Source organism: Nematostella vectensis, chromosome 14 (genome assembly GCF_932526225.1).
Source record: "Nematostella vectensis chromosome 14, jaNemVect1.1, whole genome shotgun sequence".
NCBI classification, from domain to species: domain Eukaryota; kingdom Metazoa; phylum Cnidaria; class Anthozoa; order Actiniaria; family Edwardsiidae; genus Nematostella; species Nematostella vectensis.
The window spans coordinates 11,966,386-11,991,052 of record NC_064047.1 but is presented as its reverse complement, the minus strand read 5'-3'; the positions used below and the strand labels follow the sequence as shown (position 1 = coordinate 11,991,052).

The window sequence follows — 24,667 nt, the reverse complement described above, 5'->3', positions numbered from 1 at the left end:
CTTTGATTCACGGGTTTTGCCGATACATTCATATTAAAAAAGACAGCAGGTATTCAAGTCGTTCTCCTATCCCTGATGTTTTTCATCATCTTACTTTGTAGCGATGTCATTATAGATCTAATTACAACGCACTTTCCCTTATTTTTGTTGCTTCCCAAAAAAATTGAGCTATTTCTTTTGTCGCGCTCTCCTGGTTCAAACTGAGCAATCGCTTTCAAATCTGTTTTGTTGCGAATTTAAAAAAAACCCATACATTTATTCGTTCCTTTAATTCATTATATGCCGGGCATTTTATCAGTGTTGTTCCTCGGCCTCGACTTTGACCAAGCATATTGGACACGTTTTTCGTTCAGGGGTTTTGAGTCGTCCTGTTTTGATAGCTAGTTTGTGGTTGCTTAATAATGCACACTAGCAACATAACGACATGGGCGCGCGCACTATGTTTAGCCCGTCATAACAACATGGACATCAGGACATAAAAGAAAAAAAAAACATGTTTTTTTAATCTTATGTTTATGTTATCTTTATGTCGAAGATAAGAGTGCGCGCGCCCATGTCGTTATGTCGCTAGTGTGCACTGGGCATAAACATTGTGAACGCAATTCTGTGATTTTAACTTGGGAGAGATATTGTGAACGCTCTTAAATTTCCTTAATGTTCTCAATTTGGTTTTATGTCGAGGGTCTTTCTATTCATAGTTATTAATTTCATTTAACTTGTTGTTCTATATATGTCAGACTCTGTCTTATAAGATTTTTTGGTATTTCTGCGTCGGGTGTGGTTTACCATACCTTAAATATATTTAATTTTGTGTTTTTAAAATTCTTTTTTCCGCGTCATAAAGAGTCGTGCATCGCTACATTAGGTACGGTCTGAATTTCTTAGAACCCCCAATATTTCAATGCTCTGCATTTTGCTTGAGTTCGCAAAGGGAGTCAACCAGCCTCCCCCAGGCACGCATTTGAGCTTCGATATTTATTTACCTCCAGGAGCCATCTAATAAATTCTGATTGCACTTCCTCGCCTTGTAACTTGCTAATATCGGAGTCCCTTCCCCTTCCCTCTACGCAAAGACACACGGGTTAGGCATCGTTCTTAATTTTTAAAAAAGAAGTAAAAAACACACACACACAACTTGTACGTGGTTATCTAGACCAAACAACATATTGTTTCTAACAGCTTATAGGAATAATTATTAAAATTTACAATTTGCATTTGTGTTATAAAATTCGGATATATATACTCGAGATGTACACGTTTTTAAATAAGGTTGGACTAAAGTAACGTGTGCCGTAACCCTCGCTAGCGGGTTTTTCACAGCATGTGATATTTTGTGATTTACATGCTACCCAAGATGCACCGCGGGTCACATCACAAGATGGTGAAGCGTTATTCAAAATACATTATTCTCATGACACAGTACCAACTAACAAATTTCATCTTTTTTGTGCTTTTTACCACTTGCACTGGGGTTTTCACAACATGTAGTTTTGTGATTTACATGCTATCCATGATGCATTCGCGGGTCACGACATATGTATTTCCACGATACATCCTAATTCAAAATCAGTAATTTCATGACACAGTACCAACTAACAAATATTTATACATCTTTATGTCTATTGTCACTTTACAGGCGTTCAAAGCTGTATTCAGTCCACCACCTCGTGAAACACCTCCATTTCGTCGGGTGTGAATGACCAGGTGCCAGCAAAGACGTCACACGGGCCATCAGATGTGGCGCCCTGGGGACGAGCGTACGTGTGTGGCTCCGTATAGGACTCTTCATTACCCCCCGCGTTGTCAGCGATAAACAGGTCACCACCACCACCAAACACCGGACCGCAACTTGTGTGGTCCCGAATGGCGATTCTATCTGGCGGGTCCCTCAATGGCAACTTTTCAGGGCGGTAGCCATTCTTGTTACACAGCGTGTACAAGAATGACTTGCTGGAGGACTGCCATCCACGGTCACTCACTTTGAAGAACATAAAACAAAATGCGTTATTTTAAAATACAAACTAGAATAAAAACAGCAAAAACCGTGCCGAACTCGTATTATTAAAATTCAAGGAAATTGAGTCTTCACCCCTAACCCCGAAGAAACATCTTTCCAAAAGGAACAATTGACTCTTGCTAGATTTATCTATTTTTGTACGAGTAATAAGCACTAATTTTTAACACCTTTTATAGGGGCCGAAATACCTAGTGTCAGAAAATGAAAAAAAGGTTTTGAAACAAGCCCCTCCCTCTAATCGAGCAGATTTTGTCAAGACAAAAAGAAATAATCGCCAGGGGCTTATTAGAGATTTCATGGAGATTTATTAGATGCCGTGTTTGCAAAAAGTTGATCAAAAGGAATAGAAATACAGTCCTACCACATTTTATATAATAACTAGTATCTCCTCTGATGAGTGAATGCCAAGCTATTATACCGTGAAATACATCTAACGATGGTGATTGAATTGCCGATGGGAAAAAGATACAATTGATCCCTTACCCACAACCCTTCAATGGAGCTTAAAGTTGTATTTTCAGTCAAAACAACGGTAAAAAATAATATTCGAAATTCTATTAATTAACATAAGATAAAAAGCAAAAATAATCAAAATTATTTCCCATTGTATGAATTAATGTTAGGGGCACAAGCCGGGATCCTTAAGACGGAGATGAAGACGAAGGCAAGGCTGGCGTTTTTCAATGCTTTCCAAATGTTTGGCCACAGCAGCAGCATAAGTACAGAATTAGGTTCGCTATATTTATACCCTTGGACCAGACAGATACCCATGTAGTGGTCCCACATGAAAGGAAATATGTAAAACAATCTTGAATGTAAAACAATTCAAGAGGAAACGGAGAAAATTTGGCAAAACGAACCAATCAGACAAAAGCGTGAGGGCGTGGGAAATCACAGAGTTGGTCTCTCGTCCCTGCGTATTTACAGAATAATCTATGAAGTCAAGGTAACTCTAAAATAACACTAATGATTAAGCAACTTTTAAAACTTAACTGCGCATGCTGAAAGAGCGCGTGTCTACAACAGTTTCGCCTAATTGAAATAACGATACAAGTAGAGATGTCTAAACCAAGGGGTGAGGGCGGTGGCATACAATTTAGAAAGAATTTAAATATTCAAACAAAATTTCCAAAACAAAAAGAAACCGGAGATTTCTCCACGTTTAAGAAACTGTACACTCCCTGGATTTAGACGCACCAAAAGGTCATCGATGCGGAGGGTCCACGGGCGTGCTAAAATCTAGACTTAGGAAACCATCAATTGTAAACAAAATCTAAATTATTCAAAGATAAATAAAACTTCAAGATAGGAACATGAAATACTAGACGACAATAACCTATAACCTAAACAATATAACAAACCGTCCTATAACATACCTCCCTTGTCAAACTTGTGTTTGTCCCCAAACACGATAAATTATGAAACGATTATTAAAAAGATTATCGAAAGAAAAATAAACTTGGGTCCTAAGATCCTCCTTCTGCCGGCTTCACTCTGGATACTCAGACATAAAACTGCTTTCGGAAGAATCTGAATTACAGTATTGCGGTGTAGACACGAAGCTGCTTTTGGAAGAATCTGAATTACAGTATTGCGATGTAGACACGAAATAAATAACAGAAGTAGTAGGAATGTAATTGCGCTAAGATATCCAGAGTTTCTGTTTAATTTCTCGATTTTAGTAAAACCTACTTTAAGGGTTCTCCAAGGAAAAATCTTGTAATTATGTAAAAACATTTTCCTGCACCAAACAGCAAAATTAACGAGCTCACCTCATGTAATACAATGGTAGCTGCTAACAAACTATATCTATATTTGTCTATCCAATCCTTTTATCATATGACTTAATACATATTGGGTGGAAGGTGGCTTAGGAAAACGTACTGCAAGTCTTAAGTTTAAAGTTCATGGTATTGAACAAAAATAGGTTAAATGGTTTCTTTTTACAAACATGATCGGACATCTCGACCATCACCCTGATACGACCCTTCTGGTATTCATTAGTGTACTCACTTGTCCACGCTACGTCAGAGTAGCCACCAAACACGTATCTTCCTCCAACACTAACGAGTACTATGTTCGGCGCTTTGCCATTGCATTTTTCATAGAAGGTCCTGGCAGCCCAGCCATCTCTCTTTGCTGAGAAACATCTGACCCAGCGACTCTTGGGACTTTGCTGCACGGGCTTCAGGAATCCCAAGAGATCTCGGAGGTACTCTGGACCTTTGCCGCTGAGGATGGCGGACTGCTCAAGACCTACAAACGGAGTTACACCATCACCAGATAAGTAACCAATACTCTTTTTATCAAGAAGGCACAATTCCTTATCCTCATCATGTCTCAAACAAATAAAGTCAGTGTATATGTGTGTCACCCAAAGGGTTAGTACAAATTGTTGCTGCTGTTGTTGTGTGGTCGTACAAAGTCCTGCCCCAAATCAAGATTCCTAGAGTATTCTGGGCCCAAAGTTCCACCATCAGGATTGGATTTGTGTCAAAAGACACTCTCTGTCAATTACAGAAAGGATAAAAATCCCTTCGCCGAAAATTATATATAAATAGGACAAATTATCGAAGTGTCACAAACGCTGGACTTGATCACCATTAATCTTTCGAATAAACCTAACCCGTAACCACCTTTTGTAGAACTACCATTCAGCAAAAGATCTGCAACTGAATTTCACCATCAGGAAATATTATGAATAAAGCCTTGTGTATTATGGTATGCTTCTATGTATTCTATTCGTCGCAAAACGCTGGTGCTTAAAAATTGTGAATCTGGTATCCTATGAAGTTTCTGCTTTAAAATTATCTCAATTATTTCTAGATAAGAACTGCGGCTTTGATCCCTTCAGTCGCTACTCATAATGTAATAAATGTAAATAATTCGGGGTATACATACAATGAAAACTACATGATTAAAAAACAAAAATTACTTTACACTACCATGAGGTTAAATTTAGGCATAGAGTTACTGGGGTAAAAAAACAATGCAAAAATCAAATCAAAGGTAAAATTATTTTTCTGAAAAGTGAGAGGTTTGATAGCAGAGGATTTCAGTTATTTGATCAGGAAAAACAAATGTTTTCGACTGGAGTCCTATTAAAAATCTTGCTAACCTAGAGGAGAGTGTGGAGCTGCTAAATGCGAGCCTGTGGTCGATGTTCAATGAATGTTTTCCGCTCATTCGGGTCAAAGTCTCATCCAGAGACCCACCTTACATGTCCGCCCTGGTTGAACACCTTTGTAACATTAGGAACAGAATCGCGCATAAAGGAATCCGTGCTGAGATTCTGAGGCGCAAAGAGTGTATCAACATTCTCATTCGGAGTAATCAGGTGGAAGCTGTTCATAAGGAACACAAATGCGGTTCAAAAGAATGGTGGGAGACAGCCAATAGAATAACTGGCCGGAAGACACAGGGAACGCGCATCATCATCATCATCATCGGTGATTTCACCCGACATCATCAACTCACAAGGCATATGTTGTCCTCGTGCGCCTGGAGATACCTGAAGGCACCCGAACCCCAACAGTGAGTGAGAGCGATGTAATGAGTTTTTTTTATCACATAGAAACGAACTGCCTCAGGGCCTGATCAATTTCCGTACTGGCTCTGGCGCGACTTTTCTCACCATCTTGCACCTGTTGTCACAAATATCTTCAACTGTTCACTCCAACACATCCTCGATGGGATCGCCACCTTATCGTGGTGAGGGTGTTTGTGTGTCCCAATGACCTCTAGAGCTATGTCGGTGGGAGTATTTTACTCCTGGCAGGGACACCCATGCCGAACAGGTCGAAAGGTAGGGGCCAGACGAAGAGTGATCCACTGGTCCTCCAGGTTGGGGGTTGGGAAAAGGGTTGATAACCCTCTCCCATAAAGAAATAGCTGATCACAGAAACAAGAAGCAGAGATAATTCACTTGGGAAGACCGTGGCTGCATCTCATGAAAGAGATTGTATGACGCGCAGAGGCCAAAGCCATCCGGACGCCCCTGTGCTGACTAAACCATTGGTCCACCCAAAACATGCAATGAGAATAGGTAATTGGAATGTCAGGACATTATATAGTAGCGGCAATGTTGCCCAAGCAGCGAGGGAAATGGGCAAGAGAGACATCGACATCATGGGAATCAGTGAAACTCACTGGACAGGCCAAGGGAAAATGCAGCTGAGAGATGGCGAGACGATGGTTTATTCTGGAAGGGAAGATAACATCCATAGAGAGGGAGTAGGGATCCTCATGTCCAAAAATGCGGCGGCTTGTTTAATAGAATGGACTCCTTGGAACGAGAGAATGATTCAAGCAAGATTCTACTCCAGGCACATTCAATTGACCATCATTCACATATACGCGCCTACAGAGGATGCAGACGAACATTTAAAAGATGAGTTCTATACACGGCTGCAGGAGGTACTAGATAGCAGAAATCAACACGACATGGTAATCATCACTGGTGATATGAATGCAAAGGTTGGAGGCCAAAACTGGGACTATGAAAGAGTCATGGGGAAGCATGGATTGGGAGTTCGAAATGACAATGGAGAAAGATTATGTGAATTGTGTGACCTTAACGAACTTGTCATAACTGGGACGCTGTTCCCACATAGAACCATTCACAAGGCAACTTGGATTTCACCAGATGGAAAGACAAAGAACCAGATAGACCATGTTTTGGTAAATAAGAGGTTTAGGAATTCAGTAAAAGACACTAGGGTTTTTAGATCAGCGGACGTAGGAAGTGATCACTACTTGGTGTGTGCAACATATTTCAGAGTGAAATATGATACATCTAAATTGACGGAGAAAGAGGTAAGGAACACATTTAACATCAAATTAAGGAATCGGTTCCAAGCATTGGAGCAAGAGGACGAAGAAGAGAGAGGGGAAGAAGTAGTAGATGCAAAGGAAGAAGTGGAAAGGGACTTTACTGTAATCAAAAAGGCACTTTTGGAAGTTGCAGAGACAGTTTTAGGTAAGCCACGAAAGAAGAACAAACCATGGATTAGCGGAGAGTCTTGGAGTCTGATAAATGAAAGACAACAGATGAATGAGAAAATATTGAGTCCACGATCGGAGAGAGTTAAGGGGCAATTGAGGAAAAAGTACAGAGAAAGAGACAGAGAAGTGAAGCGAAGTTTGAAGGCAGACAAAAAGAAATGGTTAGAGGAGAGAAAAGGCGGCGCAAAGCCAACATATGAAGACCTTATATGGGTTGACGAAGAAACTATGTAACGAGAGACCTAGGCACAGCACCGCAGTGTTGGATAAGGACGGTAACCTTCTCAGTAAAAAAGAGGAAATACAGAGGAGATGGACAGAACATTTTAGGGAAGTATTAAATAGAGAGCAACCAGATAACCCCATAGAAACGGAGGATGAAGTTGAATTTGAATTCGGAGAATTGATAGAGGAAATATCCGTCAATAAACCAACTTTCGGAGAAGTAAAAGATACAATCACAACACTAAAGAATGGAAAATCGCCGGGCATAGATAATATCACAGCTGAGTTGCTGAAGGCAGACCCAGAATTCTCGGCCGAGCGAGTGCATAAGCTACTTGTAAAAGTGTGGAGGCATGAAACCATCCCAAATGATTGGAAGAAAGGGCTTATAATAAAGCTACCAAAGAAAGGAAATTTAAAAGAATGTAAGAACTCACGAGGAATCACCTTATTGTCCATCGTAGGGAAGATACTTGGAAGAATGGTTATTGACAGGATACGAAACGGAGTTGAAAAAAAGTTGAGAAAGGAGCAGGCTGGCTATAGAAGAGGGAGAGGAACTACGGAGCAAGTATTTATACTGAGAAACATCATAGAGCAAGTGAATGAGTGGCAGGCAACTTTGTATGTTAATTGCATAGACTAAAGCAAGTCTGCAATATGTCGGGCTTTATGTTTCTATTGGTCATGGACTGGATATTGCGAAGGTCAGTTGGAAAAGGAGAAAATGGAATACGATGGAAATTTACATCTAAACTGGACGATCTAGACTTTGCGGACGACAAAGCATTGCTTTCCTCAACAAAACACCATATTCAGGAGAAGACAGCAAAGCTGGACGGCGAGGCTAGGCGAGCGGGATTGAAAATAAACTTAGAAAAGACGAAGATGCTAAGGATAAATGCCAAACAGCATGGAAATATTGTGATCAATGGAAAAGAAATCGAAGACGTCATCGAGTTTACGTACCTAGGAGCAAAAGTTTGCAGAGAGGGTGGTGGAATGAAAGATCTCAGAAATAGATTATCAAAAGCAAGGAGTGTGTACACAAGGCTGAAACGTATATGGAACTCAAAGAAGATCATGAGACGGACAAAGATAAAGATTTACAAGTCGTTGGTACTTTCGGTTTTATTGTACGGTTGCGAGACGTGGAAGATGAACAGAAGTGTTTGAGAAGGATATTGAAGATTAGTTGGGAAGACCATGTAACGAATGAAGAGGTACAGAGAAGAACTGGAGTACATCAATTGAGCAGTGAAGTGAAGAGACGGCGATGGAAAATGATCGGACACATGTTGAAACAAGGAAGAGAAAATGACTGCAGCGTAGCATTAACTTGGACACCAGAAGGCAGAAGGAAACAGGGAAGACCCAAAACAACATGGCGAAGGACTGTGGAAAGGGAGAGAGGCGAGGCGGGGTGGAGGAACTGGGACGAGGTGCGGTCAAAAGCAGCAGACAGGGAAAAGTGGAAAGTGGAAAAGCACTGTGAAGGTCCTATGTGCCACACGGCACCAGGAGGACAGGTAACAGTTCACTCCAACAACAAACTGTCCCAATGGCTTTGAAGTTAGCGAACATCTCGCCCATCCCTAAGGAATCTCTTCTGACAGAGTGTAGTCAACTCAGACCAATCTCACTGACTAATATCATCATGAGGATTTTCAAGCGTCTTGTCTGCAGAAACGAACTCTGTTCCACTCTTAAGTCAAAAATTGGCCCCGACCAATTTGCCTACAAGAAAGGCCATAACACAACAATGGCCCTGATCAAATGCCAACATTTTTGGCTCAAGCAGTTAGACAACGATGCAGATTTTGTTAGAGCCTTGTCATTTGATTTCAGCAAGGCCTTCGACACTGTCCCTCACCATATTCTCTGTAATAAACTGGCAAAATACGACATCAACCCTTACATCAAGAACTGCAATCTTCAACAAAAGTAAGTGGAACACTTCCCACACGAACAACCGCCAACCCTCTCCCCCCGATTAATATTGGTTAGAGGCGATTTTTCAGCTCAAAACACAAGCAGTAGCAAGGTGATCATTTGCCCTTAAACATTGAGGAAGAGGGAGGGAAAGTGTCCCATTAGTTTTGTAACAGATTGTCTCAGAAGTGGAACGATTGGAATTTGTCACGCTTATCATCGATTTCTTAAAATGTATTCTCTTTATTCGCATACCCTAATGAAAGTTTTTCAATCTATTAATTATTCGAGCTTGAAGTAAACATGTTGACGTCCCAAGAAAATACTTTTGGGATATCTGTGCGCTATTTGGAATATTTTATTCAATTAATTTGAATTAAATGAAGGTGCGCTAGGATATTTTCAGACTATAATTTTGTAAACTATAAAATTCATTTGATGTTGCCAAAAAGACTGTCTATATATCGTGCCGATTGTCTTCATTTACAAAAGCAGCCATCCCTCGGAGTATTTAGCCGAAAAACACCGCTTTTATGGCCAATTTAGGTAATAAATACAGGCATAGAGACTAAAAAGATCATCGCCTAATAAGTATTTCCCAATCAAACAATAAATAACAAATCGACTAAAGAAAGCGATAAAAAGGCGGTTTATCTGTTGTTGAAAACATGAGAGCCTCGTCTCATTTCATTTTCAATGAACATCACAACAAGTGTTTATATATTTAGCATGGCGGTGCAAAAAAGCGGGTGTGGACCGTGTACGGTCTACCATTTTTAGAAAAACATCATTCCCACTCATGGTAGCCAAATTTTTTCAATCATTCGTCTATTCTATTACCATCACAAAGCTATTTAGGTATATGAAGCTTACAAATGATTTGAAATATATAATAGGGCTTTTTTGAGCGGTCAACCGTGGTAGACCGTTTATATAAAAATGAACTTTATTTTTATCTTAGTAAAACGACGGTCAACCATCTACCATGAGCTCTCTCTCCAAAATGCAAACCCTCATTCAAACAAAACTAGTGTCAATTCATGAGCTTGAATCTCAAGTTGTTACTGTATTATTTTAGAGTTCGAATTTCTTTCGTAAGGCATTTCTTAAACAATTTTAAAATGGTTAACCGTTGGTGTTAATCGTTGAGCCACGTAAGCAGAACAGAAGACGTAGTCTGTAGCCGTCGATTTTAGCGAATGCTCCACAGAAAAAGCATTGCATACACTTTGCTTGAACTCTTCAAGCATAACTGTGTGTCAAAGTGTCAGATATTTAGCAAAACTATTGTAAAACAGATGAATTTATTGAATTGACCTTCTCCCCGAGACAAGCTTGCGTGACTAAATTTGTAGTGAAAATCTCTCACGTAATAAATTCTTCATAGGCGGTATTTTTTATATGAAGAAACAGATGAGATTGTTTACAATGAAATAGTCGTCTCTGAAGCTTCTGTCCATTTTTACGCGCAATTCTGGCACGATAATTGTATGTGTTTGATTTTGACGTTCGCATAGTTGTATTGTCGTTGCGTTATCAACGATAGTGTTTCCTGTTCCAGGACCTGTCAGTCACTTGCTCAGACAATCCTCAACAAAAGTAAGTGGGACACTTCCCATACGAACAACCGCCAACCCTCTCCCCCCGATTAATATTGGTAAGAGGCGATTTTTCAGCTCAAAACACAAGCAGTAGCAAGGTGATCATTTGCCCTCCAACATTGAGGAAGGGGGAGGGAAAGTGTCCCATTAGTTTTGTAACAGATTGTGGATAATGAGCTTCCTGTGCGATCGAAAGCAGCGAGTTGTGGTTAATGGGATGGCTACCAGTTTCCTTGGAATCAGCAGAGGAGTCCCCTAAGGAACGGTGCTAGGACCGTTGCTATTCTCTATCATGGTAAATGACATTCAGAACGCTAGCGCCAACTCAAATATGCGGATGACATCACAATAAGTACGCCTGTGATATCTGGTTCAGACACGATTGATTCATCGCTGGAGAAAGTTACCAACATCAAGCGCTGGGCGCTGGAGAACCGAATGGAGTTGAACATGAGAAAGACCTTCGAGATGGTAGTAAAAGGTAAAACTAGGAAGCCTATTCAAGAGTCCATTGAGGGTACCTACCTACCTACCTACCTGCCTGCCTGCCTGCCTGCCTGCCGGCCGTCCGTCCGTCCGTCCGTCCGTCCGACCGACCGACCGACCGACCGACCGACCGACCGACCGACCGACCTACATAACAGTATTAGAGAATTAGTACCTGTTTCAGATTCACCAACAGAAATCTTCTTTGACAAAGAATCCCAATACTCCTCATCCACTACAAGACGAACTCCAACCTCCGTACAAGGCTGATCCACGGGTTTCTCTGCTAGACTCGATAGCTGGGATAGCACTTCATTCCTGATGGACAAGACATCCACATCATTTGCATCTCTGCACATTCTCTCAGCAAACTCCAAACTGCTACGAGCACTTGCAAGTCTCATGGATAGAGTCTCTCTCTGGGCAGTCAGCTGCTTCTCATGCTTTTGACAAGCTGACTCAATCCCCCCTTTAAGATCAGATCGCATCTTCTCAAGAGTACCTATCTGCTTATCAATAAACTGATCCAGATCCCTTCTGGTCGCACGTTTATTTTCCTCGAGATGATGTTGAGCCTCTTCTACCAATGCCATCGCCTGTTCAATATCGGTGATTTTTGATGCAACTTTTTTTGCTCTTCCCAATATTTCTTCTTTCTCTCGAGCGATTACATCACTTGTGAAAAGGTAATCGTGATTTTTATGATCAACGACGGTGCAATCTCGGCAAATCACTTCCTTACAAGATTCGCAAAACAGTTTCAGCTTTTTACCCTTATGTTTGGTACAGAAGGAAGCCTTGCTCATTGCAAGTAACTTTCCGCTTTTGATCTCATCAAGACTGAGGATAGTGTGGTGTTGCACTGGTCGAAATCTCTTATGAGCCGAGATGCACTGCTCACAGACAAAGTGATCGCACTCGTTACATCTCCCTTGGGCAGGCTCACCACTATCACACGATTCACAAACTGGTTTCTTCTTGGAGTCTTCAGATGTCAACAAAGGAAGAACAGAGATAATACTGTTGATCATGAAATTCACCTTCAAACTCGGAACATCTGCTGGGGAAATCTAGAACAATAATCAGTAAAATAGAGTTATAACGGAGTTTGCATATGGTTTCAGGGGAGGGCATAGGTTCCCCGAGCTAATGTTGTATTTTACGTGTTTTATTCATAGTTACTTAAATCTTAAATCTTAAATGTTAGACCCTATTAAAGCTTGCGCTTATTTCTAGGGGGCGCCAAGGTATTATAGGCGGCGAAGGTGGCCAGGGATCCGTAAGGATCTTAAGACTGGCAGTGCACTTGATTTAAAGGAGTCAATCGACGAGGACTCGACAACCTCGGAGGGAAGCAAGTTCCAAGTCCTGATAGTTCTAGGAAAAAAAGAGTATGAGTGGGAAAGTACATTGGACTGAATCTGGTTATATTTAGAGGAGTTTGTTCTGGACGGTCGAAGGTTTGGCTGAAATTGTTGAGGTAGAGCAATGTTCACTAAATTGTTGCGGATTTTATAGAAGAGGCATAGTTGGGCGAGCTGACGTCGCACTTCAAGCGAGTCCAAATTCAGGGATTTAACAAGGTCAGATGAGCTTGCCCTGGGGTCGTAGGTACCAGTGACGAAACGCGCCGCATTTTTCTGCACTTGCTCTAATTTGTTGATGTCTCTATCCGTGAAGGGGTTCCATACTGGAGAAGCATATTCCATGACCGGTCTTATCATTGAAAAGTACGCACGTTCCTTTACACTCTGAGAACAGGGTTTAAGGGTACGTCGTAATAATCCAAGAGTCTTGTTGGCTTTCAAAGAGACTTTACAACAATGCCTACTCCAGCGGAGATCGTGTGCAACGCGGATCCCTAGATAGTCATGCTCGTCTGTAGAATTCAGGAGCTGGGAGCCTAGCGAGTAGTTGAACAAGCTGCTATTTCTCTTCAAGGTGATCGGCAGTAATTGGCATTTAGAGGCATTAAACTCCATCTGCCAAGTCCGAGCCCAGGCTTCAAGGTTGCAGAGATCGTGTTGGAGGGACACATGGTCGGCTGGAGATCGAATGGTCCTGTAGACCACTGTGTCATCTGCAAATAGGCGAGTTACCGAGCTGCATTGGTCAACAATGTCGTTAATGAACACAAGAAAGAGGGTTGGGCCAAGCACGGTCCCCTGGGGGACACCTGATGTCACAGGAACCTGACTGGAATGGGACCCGTCAACTACTACGAACTGATTTCGGTTGTTTAGAAAGGCTTCAATCCAACCAAGAGTCTTTCCACGTATGCCACAGTGATGTAGTTTATGGGATAGCTTTGCGTGGGACACCTTGTCGAAGGCCTTGCTAAAGTCGAGCATAATGGCATCTACCTGGCCATGAGAATTAAGTGTGCTGGCCCAGTCATGTGTAGCAAGAATCAATTGAGTCTCACAGGAGAAACCGCTGCGGAAGCCATGTTGCAGGTCTGACAGGATATTAAAAGCAGATAGATGTTTGTTTAAATGGCTTAGCACAATGTGTTCCATGACTTTACAGGAGAGGCACGTAAGAGAGATAGGGCGGTAATTGCCGGGGTTGTCACGGTTATCCTTCTTGTGGACTGGGACTACTTTGGCGGTAGACCAGTCTAGAGGGAGCGTCCCCTTATCGTAACTCTGTTGGAAGATGATGCATAACATGTTGGCTAGGTAGTTTGACAAGTCGTGTAGGATGCGTGCTGGAAGTTCATCAGGGCCTGAGGCCTTGCATGTCTGCATATTGTCTAGTTGTTTTTTAATGCCAGTAGGGGTGAAAATGATATCACTAATATGCGGAAACGGGCTTGGGCCAAGTCCAGGGAGTACTCCGTCGTCCACAGTGAACACACTTTGGAACTGCTTGTTGAGAACCTGAGCTTTGTCGCGCGGGGATATGGAGACACCATCGTTAGACCTTAGTGAAGGGATGTCTGATACTTCTGATCGACGGCTCTTAACGTAGTTCCAAAATTTCTTTGGATTTGAAACTAGGCTGTAAATATAGTTGAACTACAATTGCTCAATATTGCCCCAAATGAATTGAAACTTCACAGGGATGTGAATAACAAGTCCAAAAACAGGTAAGAAAAGTTTGAAGGTATTTTATTATAGTTTTTTGTCCCAATTTTTTTTGTAAAGCCCATATATTTACAGTAACTATGAAGGAAACATGCAAAATACAACATTAGCTTGGGGATCCTTATCTTTTAATAATTCAATACTCATAAAGTAATTTCTTGTGAGAAGAATTCAATTTCGCTTTTCTCTTTCGAAATTCACTTGTCGTTTGAATCCATTTCTTTGTTACAGCAAAACATTTGTCACACAGTTGTGCCAGGGTTCATTAAGTAATGGATGAATTTCTGTATGACAGATTACCTGGAATTCCGCCTTACAGAGGGGGCACACAAGTTTTCCTCTCCCTTCAGAGTGCACTGCCAGCTCTTCCAGGCAGTGCCGACAAAATGAGTGCAAGCAAGGGAGCACTCTAGGATCGTTGAAGTGCTCTATACATATAGAGCACGTCACCTCATCCTCGAGGCGCCTGCTGGCGGATGTCATTTCTAAAAAACAACAAGTAAAGCATAAGCAAATTTATTATGTCTTTTCTACGAGAGGCATAGCAGGCCACCTAAGATTGGGGGGGGGGGGCACGATACAGAAACATTGAGAAAATATTGGGAGCACAGCCACGCCCCTTCTGGTCATTTCCTTTTAATTCTCAAAAATAATGCAGAAATATCTGCATTACAAACACTTTAAAATTTGCATTTCTCATGTGGAGTTTGCAATCCCTAAACATGCACAATAATTCAAGAAATTAGGGATTAATCTTGTGTCTGCTGAATAAACTGTGTTATATATTTGTTTATTTTGTTATAAATTCCGGCGTTATGTTTGGAAGCTTTGCATGATCAAACAAATTGGAAAGGGAAAATGACAACACAAATATGAATATGCAAAGTTGGACATACAGTATATATACTTACTTATTTACTTACTATGAAAAATAACCCAGCTTATCAATGAGATTATTGTTACATTGCCAAATTTTAATTGTGATCACTTTACCTTCAGTTGCTTCCTAAAACTCATGAACGACTCCAAACAACAGATATTTGGACTTAGCTATTGGATGAGCAGTAAAACAGCTAGAAGTTTGAAGATAAGTCAATGGCAATTTGGCCAATTTACCCCTTCCCAGTGACCAATATGGGAATTACACTTTTGAAGGCTAGAGAATCTGTAACACTACTTTAATTTAGCACCCCATCCATCCACCATCAAGCAAACTCAACTATTTTCATAGCTTTCTTGTTTAATTTCTGACTGTTTCGTGAATAGGCGACTTGTGCTAAAAGATCATGTGACTTTTTTGAGTGGCAAACCCAAAAAAATAACAATTTAAAAAAATCAGAAATCACTGTACCTGTCCACCAGAGAACAACGAAAATAAACAATCTTTAATTGAAACTAAACCCTTATTACACCTATTTGCGACGTCAAAATTTCACGATTTTAAAATGTTGTTATTGGGCGACACTTTATTTTCGCTATTTTCATAAAAAGTCACTTTATTTTTGCAATCTTGCCATTTTGAGACAATAAACTCAAGTAAAGCAAGAGATTTAGAATGTGCTTCATTCATCAAAACTGTAACAAAGACATGCATGGGCTAAATTTAGTTCCACAAAAACCTGTAAATACAGTTCAGAATTGTCAAAGTCAAGGTGTTTGCAAAAAGCTTATAAAACGACTAATATTTCACCCAAAGGCCATATCACTTTATCATAGCTGTCAATCAAACTTGCACAGAAATCTTGTAAAATCGGGTGAGATACAGTAAATATGTGAAAAAAACCAACACCAATGCGAGTGAATACAGTGGATGCAGAATGTATGAACATTCACACAAAAATTAATGATATTAGGTTCAAAATCTTGTGACATCCGCCTAATGCGGGAGAGTTGACAGCTATGCTTTACTTTCGCGAATTTTTAATTTTTTTTTAATCGAAAATATCACATATAGGCTTCTCCAAATCAGCCGATGGAAATGGATGCTTCTTCACACTTTGGTACTTTGCTAGGATGATAAAATGGCACGTGACAGAGGCTGTTTAAATTGACGCAAAAATAAAGTGTTATAAGGTAAACGATTCAGCTAGAGTGAGCATATCTAGCTGTACCGACCTTTGATGTACAGCATTGTAACAACAACAACGAATAAGAGAACACATAATAATTCAAATATAGACTGCCAATATACTAAACACAACGTTTGGAACAAAAGGTACATTTAATATAGATTTTTTTACTCGGAAACTTTTCGAGTCTTTCGGAATTTTAGTGGAATCGAATCGAAAGTGATTCATTTCACCTCTCAAGAGTTATCAGCTGAAGACAAATGAATCGATCCACTTTTAGACCCCATACAATAATAAAATAGGTAATATAGCCAAAATAGGGTGGAAATAGGCGATATAAATACCTGTTTCTAGTCGAAATCTTCTCAGACGAATCTCAATTTACAATGGAAGCGTCTGATCAACCCTTCGGGAAAGACGCAAAGGAGTCTAGACCCTAGTCCCCCACGCAGTCACTCAGACCGCCCCCTGTCACGCAAGGCGAGCTCAGCAGTCACATACGGAACCAAACAAAACAGAAGCAAACAGCGGTGTCTCTGATCGCAAAAAATTCTCTCGCCTCAGATAATGTGCAATATTTTTCTTTTCCTCCTAGATTCGATTATTGAGCTCAGTAGCCGTTGACGAAGTTGTACAAACAATGCAACGGGAGGAACATTCAAGGCTTCCCACCTGCGTTAGTGAAGAATTTCTAAGGACAAACGAATTCAACAAGGACAAACCTTTTTTGGCATGTCTAAACCCCCCCCCCCCCCCCCACCCATCACGAACACACAACAACTTTTTTACTGGGATACCTGTGGTAGCCCTACCCTGGTTCCAAAGCCTCGAACGTCTCTATTTAGTGGCTGGCCACTAGACAGAGAGACGTTCGAGGCTCTGGAACCAGGGTATGGTAGCCCAGTCATAAAATGCAACTATTTTTTTCGTCGTCCCGAGAAATCTGCATTGATGATCACTATGATCTTACCGAAGCCTTTTCCTGACGCGAAGTATACAATTCTGTGACGCCATCGCAAATCATTGCATCGGAATTCAGAATTTCACATATACGATTTATGTATTTGGGCAGAATCAAGGCCTAATTGGCGATTTCATTGCTGCAAATTTTCCATAGCTTTACTTTCTATCAAGTTATTGTGGAAAGTCGTGCTCACTTGGATTAATTACGCCACATTTCGTTGTGTTTATTCATTTGCAACACGTGTAGACCCGTAGCGTATAAAGAGGGACATAGAAACAAGCTGACTACTTTATTCAGTTAGAGACAGCTTCAATACCTAATCGGGGGGGGGGGGGGGGGGTGAATCGGTTCGCGGATTGGCGGATTCGGCCCCGAAATGCTCACGGATTACGGATTTTTATTATTATTCTAGCGGATTGGCGGATTTGGGGAGTACGGCAGATCAAGGATCTGTTCACAATTCGGGCGCGGATTTCGGATTTTGACTGCTTCGACGGTCGAATTTCGGATTTTAAATAAATTTCAATCGATGCTATTGTTTTGTGAAACCATGCGGATCTAAACAAATTATGCGGATCCACGGATTTGCTCCAAAAATGTAGCGGATCGGCGGATTTACATACCCCTATTCACCCCCCTAATCTTGACGTGATCTGAATATAAAAGAATGAACTAAAGGTATTTAACTAAATTGCTTTATCTATTAAAGTTATCTGAGTGAAAACTAACTTCTGTAGAGGGTTGTCCAACACTGTCTCACATTGGCCATTGGCCATTTCAAAATGGCTATTTGTCAAGCACTAGTGGCAAATGGACAAATGGTAATATAACACTGCAGCGTAGAACTTGAGGGGAGGGGAAGACAGGCGAAGTTTTGCGCCAGGGTTGTGTGGTATCTGTTGTATACAGAGAGAAGGCAGCAGACACACCAAGACTTTACGATGCAGAAGTGTTACAAATCTTCGGTAAGTCGAAGTTAGGCTGCTTTTTTGTATCGTTTTACTTTATAAAATAGAGACCTTACGCAAGGACGTTCTGGCGGCGCACGTAGAATAGGAAAATGCTGTTCTAGATTTGCCGTCGCGGGACAACGCCGTGTTGTGAGAACACTTCGTGAGCGCGCGCGCCGTTCTTGAAGCCGTCGCTTCAACGGTAAATCTTGACGGCGTTTCGTTCTATTTTGTAACATACATGCGCCGTAAGAAGTAAGAGGGTGCAGCACCTCTGTATTATGACTTCAGTGCTAAAACTCGGAGCAATTTCAGAATGGAACTTAAGCAACATAACGCAGAGAATTGTTAAGCTATTACAATTCTAAAGGATGTGCATTTTTATAAAAGAAGCATGAAGCATGAGCCCAGGGCGACGGAAAATCTTGAAGGCGTTTCGTTTTATTATGTAACATACATGCGCCGAGGGCGCAGAACCTCTGCGTTATGACTTCAGCGCTAAAAACTTAGAGCAATTACAGAATTATATCTCAACTTGCAGTTTTTGGATTTGGATTTCAGACTCACAGCGCAAGGCAAAGCAGTTCGAAAACGAGCTGCTTGAGCGAGGCAACGACAGCGACCAAGGTAACATTATAAGAATAGGAACATCCACAAAATATTAAATGCATTCTTCGCATATCACTTACGTGAAAGGTTTGTGCTAGTTAATTTACCTTCACACAGTAGATAATACTTTGCTAAAATAGTATATTAGTGTTAATGTAATGTTATTTACCTAGAAGTAACATAAAGTAAACACTTAATGATGGGGTTAGCATAGAGCATTGTATATCAGTGTTTTGCAATGATTCTTGTTTATATCTCAAGAAACACCGCGACCAAGAAAACGCAAGCCGAGTCAAAAGGTGGTAGAAGCCGCAAGCTTAAATGACGAAACAAGCGGAGGAAAGCATGGTAAGCATTGAGCCCTCTGCTGTGAAAGAGGCTGGAAGGTTTTTTTTTTTTAGTTAGAAAACATTTACAGGAAAGCATTAATAGAAACTGCGCGGGATGGGGGGGGGGGGGGGGGAATATCAACTTTTGCCAGCAAGACAATGTACCTTAAACTGATTTTGATCGTGGTTTTGCGCGAACCTGTCGTATCATATTCCTCGTTCAAAAATTCCCGCGCTTTTTAGGCAGCTAGAAGAAACCCTATCACCTTTAAAAATATATGTTCATCAGTTTATCACTTTTGGAATATCCCGATAACTTCGAAATTGTCAGTCAGAGTATTTGGGTCACTGACGTCAACCATCACCGTTTTGTCAGCCTTTTCTCTTACGATTGCAAAATGATTCGGATTCTTAAGTTGTTTACCCGATAAGCCTTGTCTTTGGGCCAACATTGTAAATAATGTTGATTATAACAAAAAAGGTTGTTATGTTCAGTTACGGCTTGATTACGTTAATTAAAAAAAATGTAAACCTCCATTAAGCGGCCCCCAAACTAAGATTTTTGATTGCAGCCAATAAAAGACCAAAAAGCAACAAGTCAAAGTCGGGAGACGTTCGAACACCCAAACCTAAGGTAATTTCCGGCTCTTTGTCTCATTGAAGCCATTCTGGTTTCATCCATAGTTAACTGTTAACCAACTAATTTTCATTGCTGCTTATATACTCTAAAAGGTTGATGCACGCTCGAACCTCTGTTGCGTATTGCTATTTTTGTTTGTTCAGGAACTGCAAAATACTGTACAAGGCGAAAAGATAAGAAATATAATGAGCAGGAGAAGGTTCCCAGAGGATGACCTCGAGGTTTCCAGTGTTTCGGCCTCTGCCTCATCATCCACTTCACGCCCCATTAATGCTTTACAACCACTTGAACCCCCATCTAATACTCCACAACAACTCACAACCCCTCCGCATCAATCTAACACCCCACGACCACTCACACCCCCTTCGCGTCAATCTAATAACCCACGACCACACACACCTCCTTCTTGTCAATCTAATACCCCACGACCAATCACACCCCCTCCGCGTCAATCTAATACTACACAACCACCAGCATATCCTCCGCGTCAATCTTATGCCTTACAACAAACCACACCGCTACACACTTCACAACCACTCCGGCCCACACCACGTCGTCCATCAGACACCCCACAACCATTCACACCCCCTCCACGCCCATTTGATGACTTGCGTCCACTTTCATCCACTCCACGCCAATCCACAACCAGACCAAAGTTTACTCCGTTCACACACACTACCACGTCACTAGTCTACTTCATCTTATTCTTTGCAAGCCACTAATACTTTAATGCGTACAGCACTTAATGCATCTAATAATTGGCAAGTCAATTATTCAATAACTGACGATTCTAACCTATCACTCGAATACGACACTCCTGATCCATTAATTACTAACTCCTTTCCCAGTTATTCCGCTATGTTGCAAGATGAGCCACCCAACAACTGGGAAACATTCGCTTCGCTTCTGCCATCCAAGACCTCAAGGCAGAGGTCGAAACACTTAAACAAGAGGTCAAAAACCTGAAAAGAAAACTAAAGGCGAGTTTACACCGTGTGATTATGCTAAAGTTGCAATACTTATGACAAAAACGAATAGGTTGTTGTTGGTTAAACGGCGGCTTCGATATTCTGAAGGAACTTGGAACTTGGCTCTCAAACCCAGGATATAAATATTATTTGGGCACAAATTCAAATTATGTCATTCGGTACTTTTATCCCGCCTTGGATTTTAAGATTTTGTGAATTATGTATCTTATATTAGTAGCTGAATGCAGTGAATATAAGACTATCAGCAAGTAGTCTTGGATTTTTCAAAGGCTGTGACTGTGGTTTTTGCACATTGTAATAGTCCTTTTCCGCTGTTATCCCATAAAGAATGTTAAGTGTTCTTTTTTTTGTATTTTTATAGGTTAACAAAGATGTTCCTGCAGAGGATCAACCCAGTCCAGTGGTACGTTTCGATAAAACATCAAACAAACAATATAATCGGAACAGAGAACTCCTATAGACTATATACATGCCTGATTGCTTATACACCGATTTTAGCTGTTTTCAATTAATTGTTCAATTTATTCTTTACAGTCACAACAAAAGCAGAAAATTAAGTACCTCTTAAAGCCCCTGGAAGGGGTGAAAAGGCTCCTCTCAGACCTCTTCACCGAAGAAGAACTCATGCGGTGTACTCTGAAGGGGAAGGGGAGGTCCAGGGATGTCCTGGACAGCAACAAGCTGCAGATGATTTATGGTGAGTCACAACAGTGTGAGAAATGCAGAAAGGTATCACTTACTCAACTGCAACTACCATTGTTTTTGCAGGTGCAATGAGAGGAAATTATGGGATCACAGATGAGAAAGTGGACCAGCTGATTAGAAATCAGCAAAAATCCTTAAAAGACAAAACCAAAAAAAGTCTTCAGTACAGCTAAGTGAAATCTCTATTGTTTGTGTAAAATGTTCGCTTTAGAGGTTTTTTTTTAATCATAGAGATATATTAGCTTGCCTAGCACTTTTTGTTGTATACCAACTTTTTGTCGAATCTGGTTTTGTCTTTTAACGATTTTTGCTGATTTCTATAACGTTATAGAAGGCACTGTTCACGTTGTATCCGAAAATTATAAAGTTGATATCAAATATATAAAGTTGGGTATTAAATTTTGAGATAATTGTAATTTAGTTCTGTATTATAAAAAAATAAATTTCTTGCTGGAAAATATTGCTAGCTACTTGTAATAAATTAACGGATATCCAAGAAAGTCGTATGATATTCTGCAAAATGACAATATATCGCAAAATAAAATATATATCGCAAAATAAAATGTTATTGTCGACAACAATAACCTAAATTTCCTACAATTCCGAAAAATCTCATAATATCCGATTATGCATTCACTAAAATCCAAGAAAATTCCGAAAAATCTCATAATATCCGATTATGCATTCACTAAAACCCAAGAAAATCTAATATTGCCTAAGAATATCGCACTTTATTGCAAAAGAAACAACGCATTTCCTGTCACATTCATGCATATTCCAAACAATCGCATTATATCCAAATGGATATTCCAGAATACCGTAGAAAATCCTGTTTAAAGTAAGTCTATGCCTTTTCAGATATCCTAGAATATCCTGGAATATCGGTCCAAATTTACCGTGAAAATTCACACCTTGATCGTAGAATATCCTAGGAAATCGCAGGATGTTCTAAGATGAATATCGTGAGATATTCAAGGATATTACAGAAAGTCTTGGAATATCCCAGTTTCATTTCGCACAGGGGAATGAGTACTTTTACCTCAAATCCACTATGGTAGTGTGATTTGCTGATATACTTAATGTATAGCAATTTGATATGTATTTGTTTATTGTTTTTAATTTTAAAGAGAATAAAATAGCACCCAGTTTTTTGTGAGGAACTTTTATAATTAATACTCCTTTTTAAATAAATATGACCTCCCTTTACACCTGAAAGCCTTCCCTGTTAATCAAAGCATAAATTTATTTTGCTAATTTTGCTGTATCAGTTGTCTATCAAGTATAGTTTAGTTAATGATATCCTTAGTAATGTCAATAAATGCTTTTATTCCCTAGGAGGACATATTTTAATAAAAAATGCAGTATTTATAGAACATGCAATCTTTATATGTTTAACATATTGTGCCGTTTTTGTGGGTGGAGGAACATGATGCATAATGAAAGTGCAGGGAAGGGGGATTCTACACAAGTTTATGCTGAAAAAAAGTCATGCTGGCTCCGCTTTTAGGCAGTGCCTAAATCTATATATTAATTAACTCTGTAATCTGATAAAACTAGAGCAAAACAGTGCTAAGCCCCGCATAATCGTACAGGAATCGAACGATCAAACACGCGCACGACGATTTCCCCTGATATAGCCGGATCAAGTTTTTACGGTGTAATACAGACAATAAAGTTATAAAAAGGCCTAATTGGCTTCAAGTCGGTGTGGTGTCGTGTGTTATATCAGTAAAGGCGACCGGAAGGGAAATTAATTACAAGTAATACAGGCAATTACCAATTACCTGGACAAGGAGGAATTGGAAGTTGATAAATTACAGGCTATTTTGGAAGCAGTGAAGAATTTGTTAAATCAAAGCCTCAGTTTTCTATGCGAAGAGAGTTTAAGATTGCCGGTCAGATTGGCTCAATAAAGATCAATAAAGATCACCTCAGCTTTTCAAGTCTAGTACATCAAATTGAAGCCGGCACAAGTAATGGGTATACTGAGAAAGAAATTATGGGAGCTGTCAGAAAAGCAGTTAACCCAGGTCTTTGTTTGAGAACGGGTAAACAGGGTTTGAATTTAGTCCAGACAAGAAGAATGTTGAGGGCACATTATAAGGAGAAAAGTGCCACAGAGCTGTATTCACAGCTGACAACAGCCGTCCAAGCCTCTAGTGAGTCCCCTCAAGATTTTCTTGTCATTCTGCTTGATCTGAGACAGAAAGTATTATTGGCATCCCAAGAAATAGAATCAGAATGCCTGGACGATGTATTGGTATATAGAAAGACATTTTCCCAGCATTTGGCTGATATAAAGCAGGTATTAATTAACCTTAAGGAGCACGGTATCAACTAAAACCGTCTAAATGCGAACTATTTAGGCGGAAGGTGAGATACTTAGGAGAATCATATCAGCATTAGGATAATCATATCAGCAAGTGGTTATAGTATGGATCCGGCGGACACAGCAGCTATCAATGCACTGAAAGAGAAAAGGCCGGCCACTGTGGGCGAGGTGAGAAAGATTTCGGGTTTCCTTGGATATTATCGACAGTATATCAAGGACTTCTCGCGTCATGCCAAATCACTGTACGACTTACTGTCACCCCCCGAGGAAGTCCAGGACCAGATGTACCAGAGAAGAAAGTCTGTGTCAGGTAAGAACACAAGCCAGCTATTCAACAAGCATCCAGTTAACTGGCTTCCGTGTCACCAGCAGAAACTTGAATTTCTGATCTCCCAGCTGGCATCCCCGCCTGTTATGGCCTTTCCAGACTTCGGGAAGCCTTTCATATTGCATACTGACGCGTCTAAAGACGGTCTCGGCGCCGTACTTTATCAGCAGCAAACATTCGGTCTCAGGGTTCTGGGATATGCTTTAAGGACATTAACGGCCGCAGAGAAGAACTATCACCTCCACGCAGGAAGGCTACAGTTCCTCGCTCTTAAATAGGCCATTACGGAGAAGTTTCGAGACTACCTTTGCTATGCGCCTTCATTCACAATCTACACAGACAACAACCCATTGACCTATATGCTAACCACGGCTAAGCTTAACGCAACAGGTTACCGG

General features: G+C 40.6%; 2 protein-coding genes across 3 annotated transcripts in view; one reads left to right on the top strand and one right to left on the bottom strand.

The window, feature by feature from the left end:
- Positions 1-1,138: 1,138 nt before the first annotated feature.
- Positions 1,139-24,667, bottom strand: part of LOC116617352 — a 34,726-nt gene continuing 11,197 nt past the window's right edge. The window contains exons 4-7 of the mRNA XM_048722123.1: positions 14,655-14,839; positions 11,441-12,335; positions 4,031-4,273; positions 1,139-1,978 (exon numbers count right to left, since the gene is read on the bottom strand). Of these exons, the coding sequence (XP_048578080.1) occupies positions 1,653-1,978; positions 4,031-4,273; positions 11,441-12,335; positions 14,655-14,839 (1,649 nt within the window). The 3' untranslated portion in view covers positions 1,139-1,652. The remainder of the gene's footprint in view (positions 1,979-4,030; positions 4,274-11,440; positions 12,336-14,654; positions 14,840-24,667) is intronic.
- On the top strand, positions 18,959-23,834 carry LOC116612996 (extensin). Of its 2 annotated transcripts, XM_048722259.1 has the most exons (6): positions 18,959-19,033; positions 19,208-19,294; positions 19,848-19,909; positions 21,266-21,307; positions 21,439-21,601; positions 21,673-23,834. In XM_048722259.1, the coding sequence occupies exons 1-6, from the start codon at positions 19,003-19,005 to the stop codon at positions 21,780-21,782; spliced, it is 495 nt and encodes a 164-aa protein (XP_048578216.1). In that variant the 5' UTR covers positions 18,959-19,002; the 3' UTR covers positions 21,783-23,834. The 2 variants fall into 2 exon arrangements, with proteins under 2 accessions (XP_048578216.1, XP_048578215.1); XM_048722258.1 differs by lacking the exons at positions 21,439-21,601; positions 21,673-23,834 and having other exon boundaries at positions 20,059-21,307.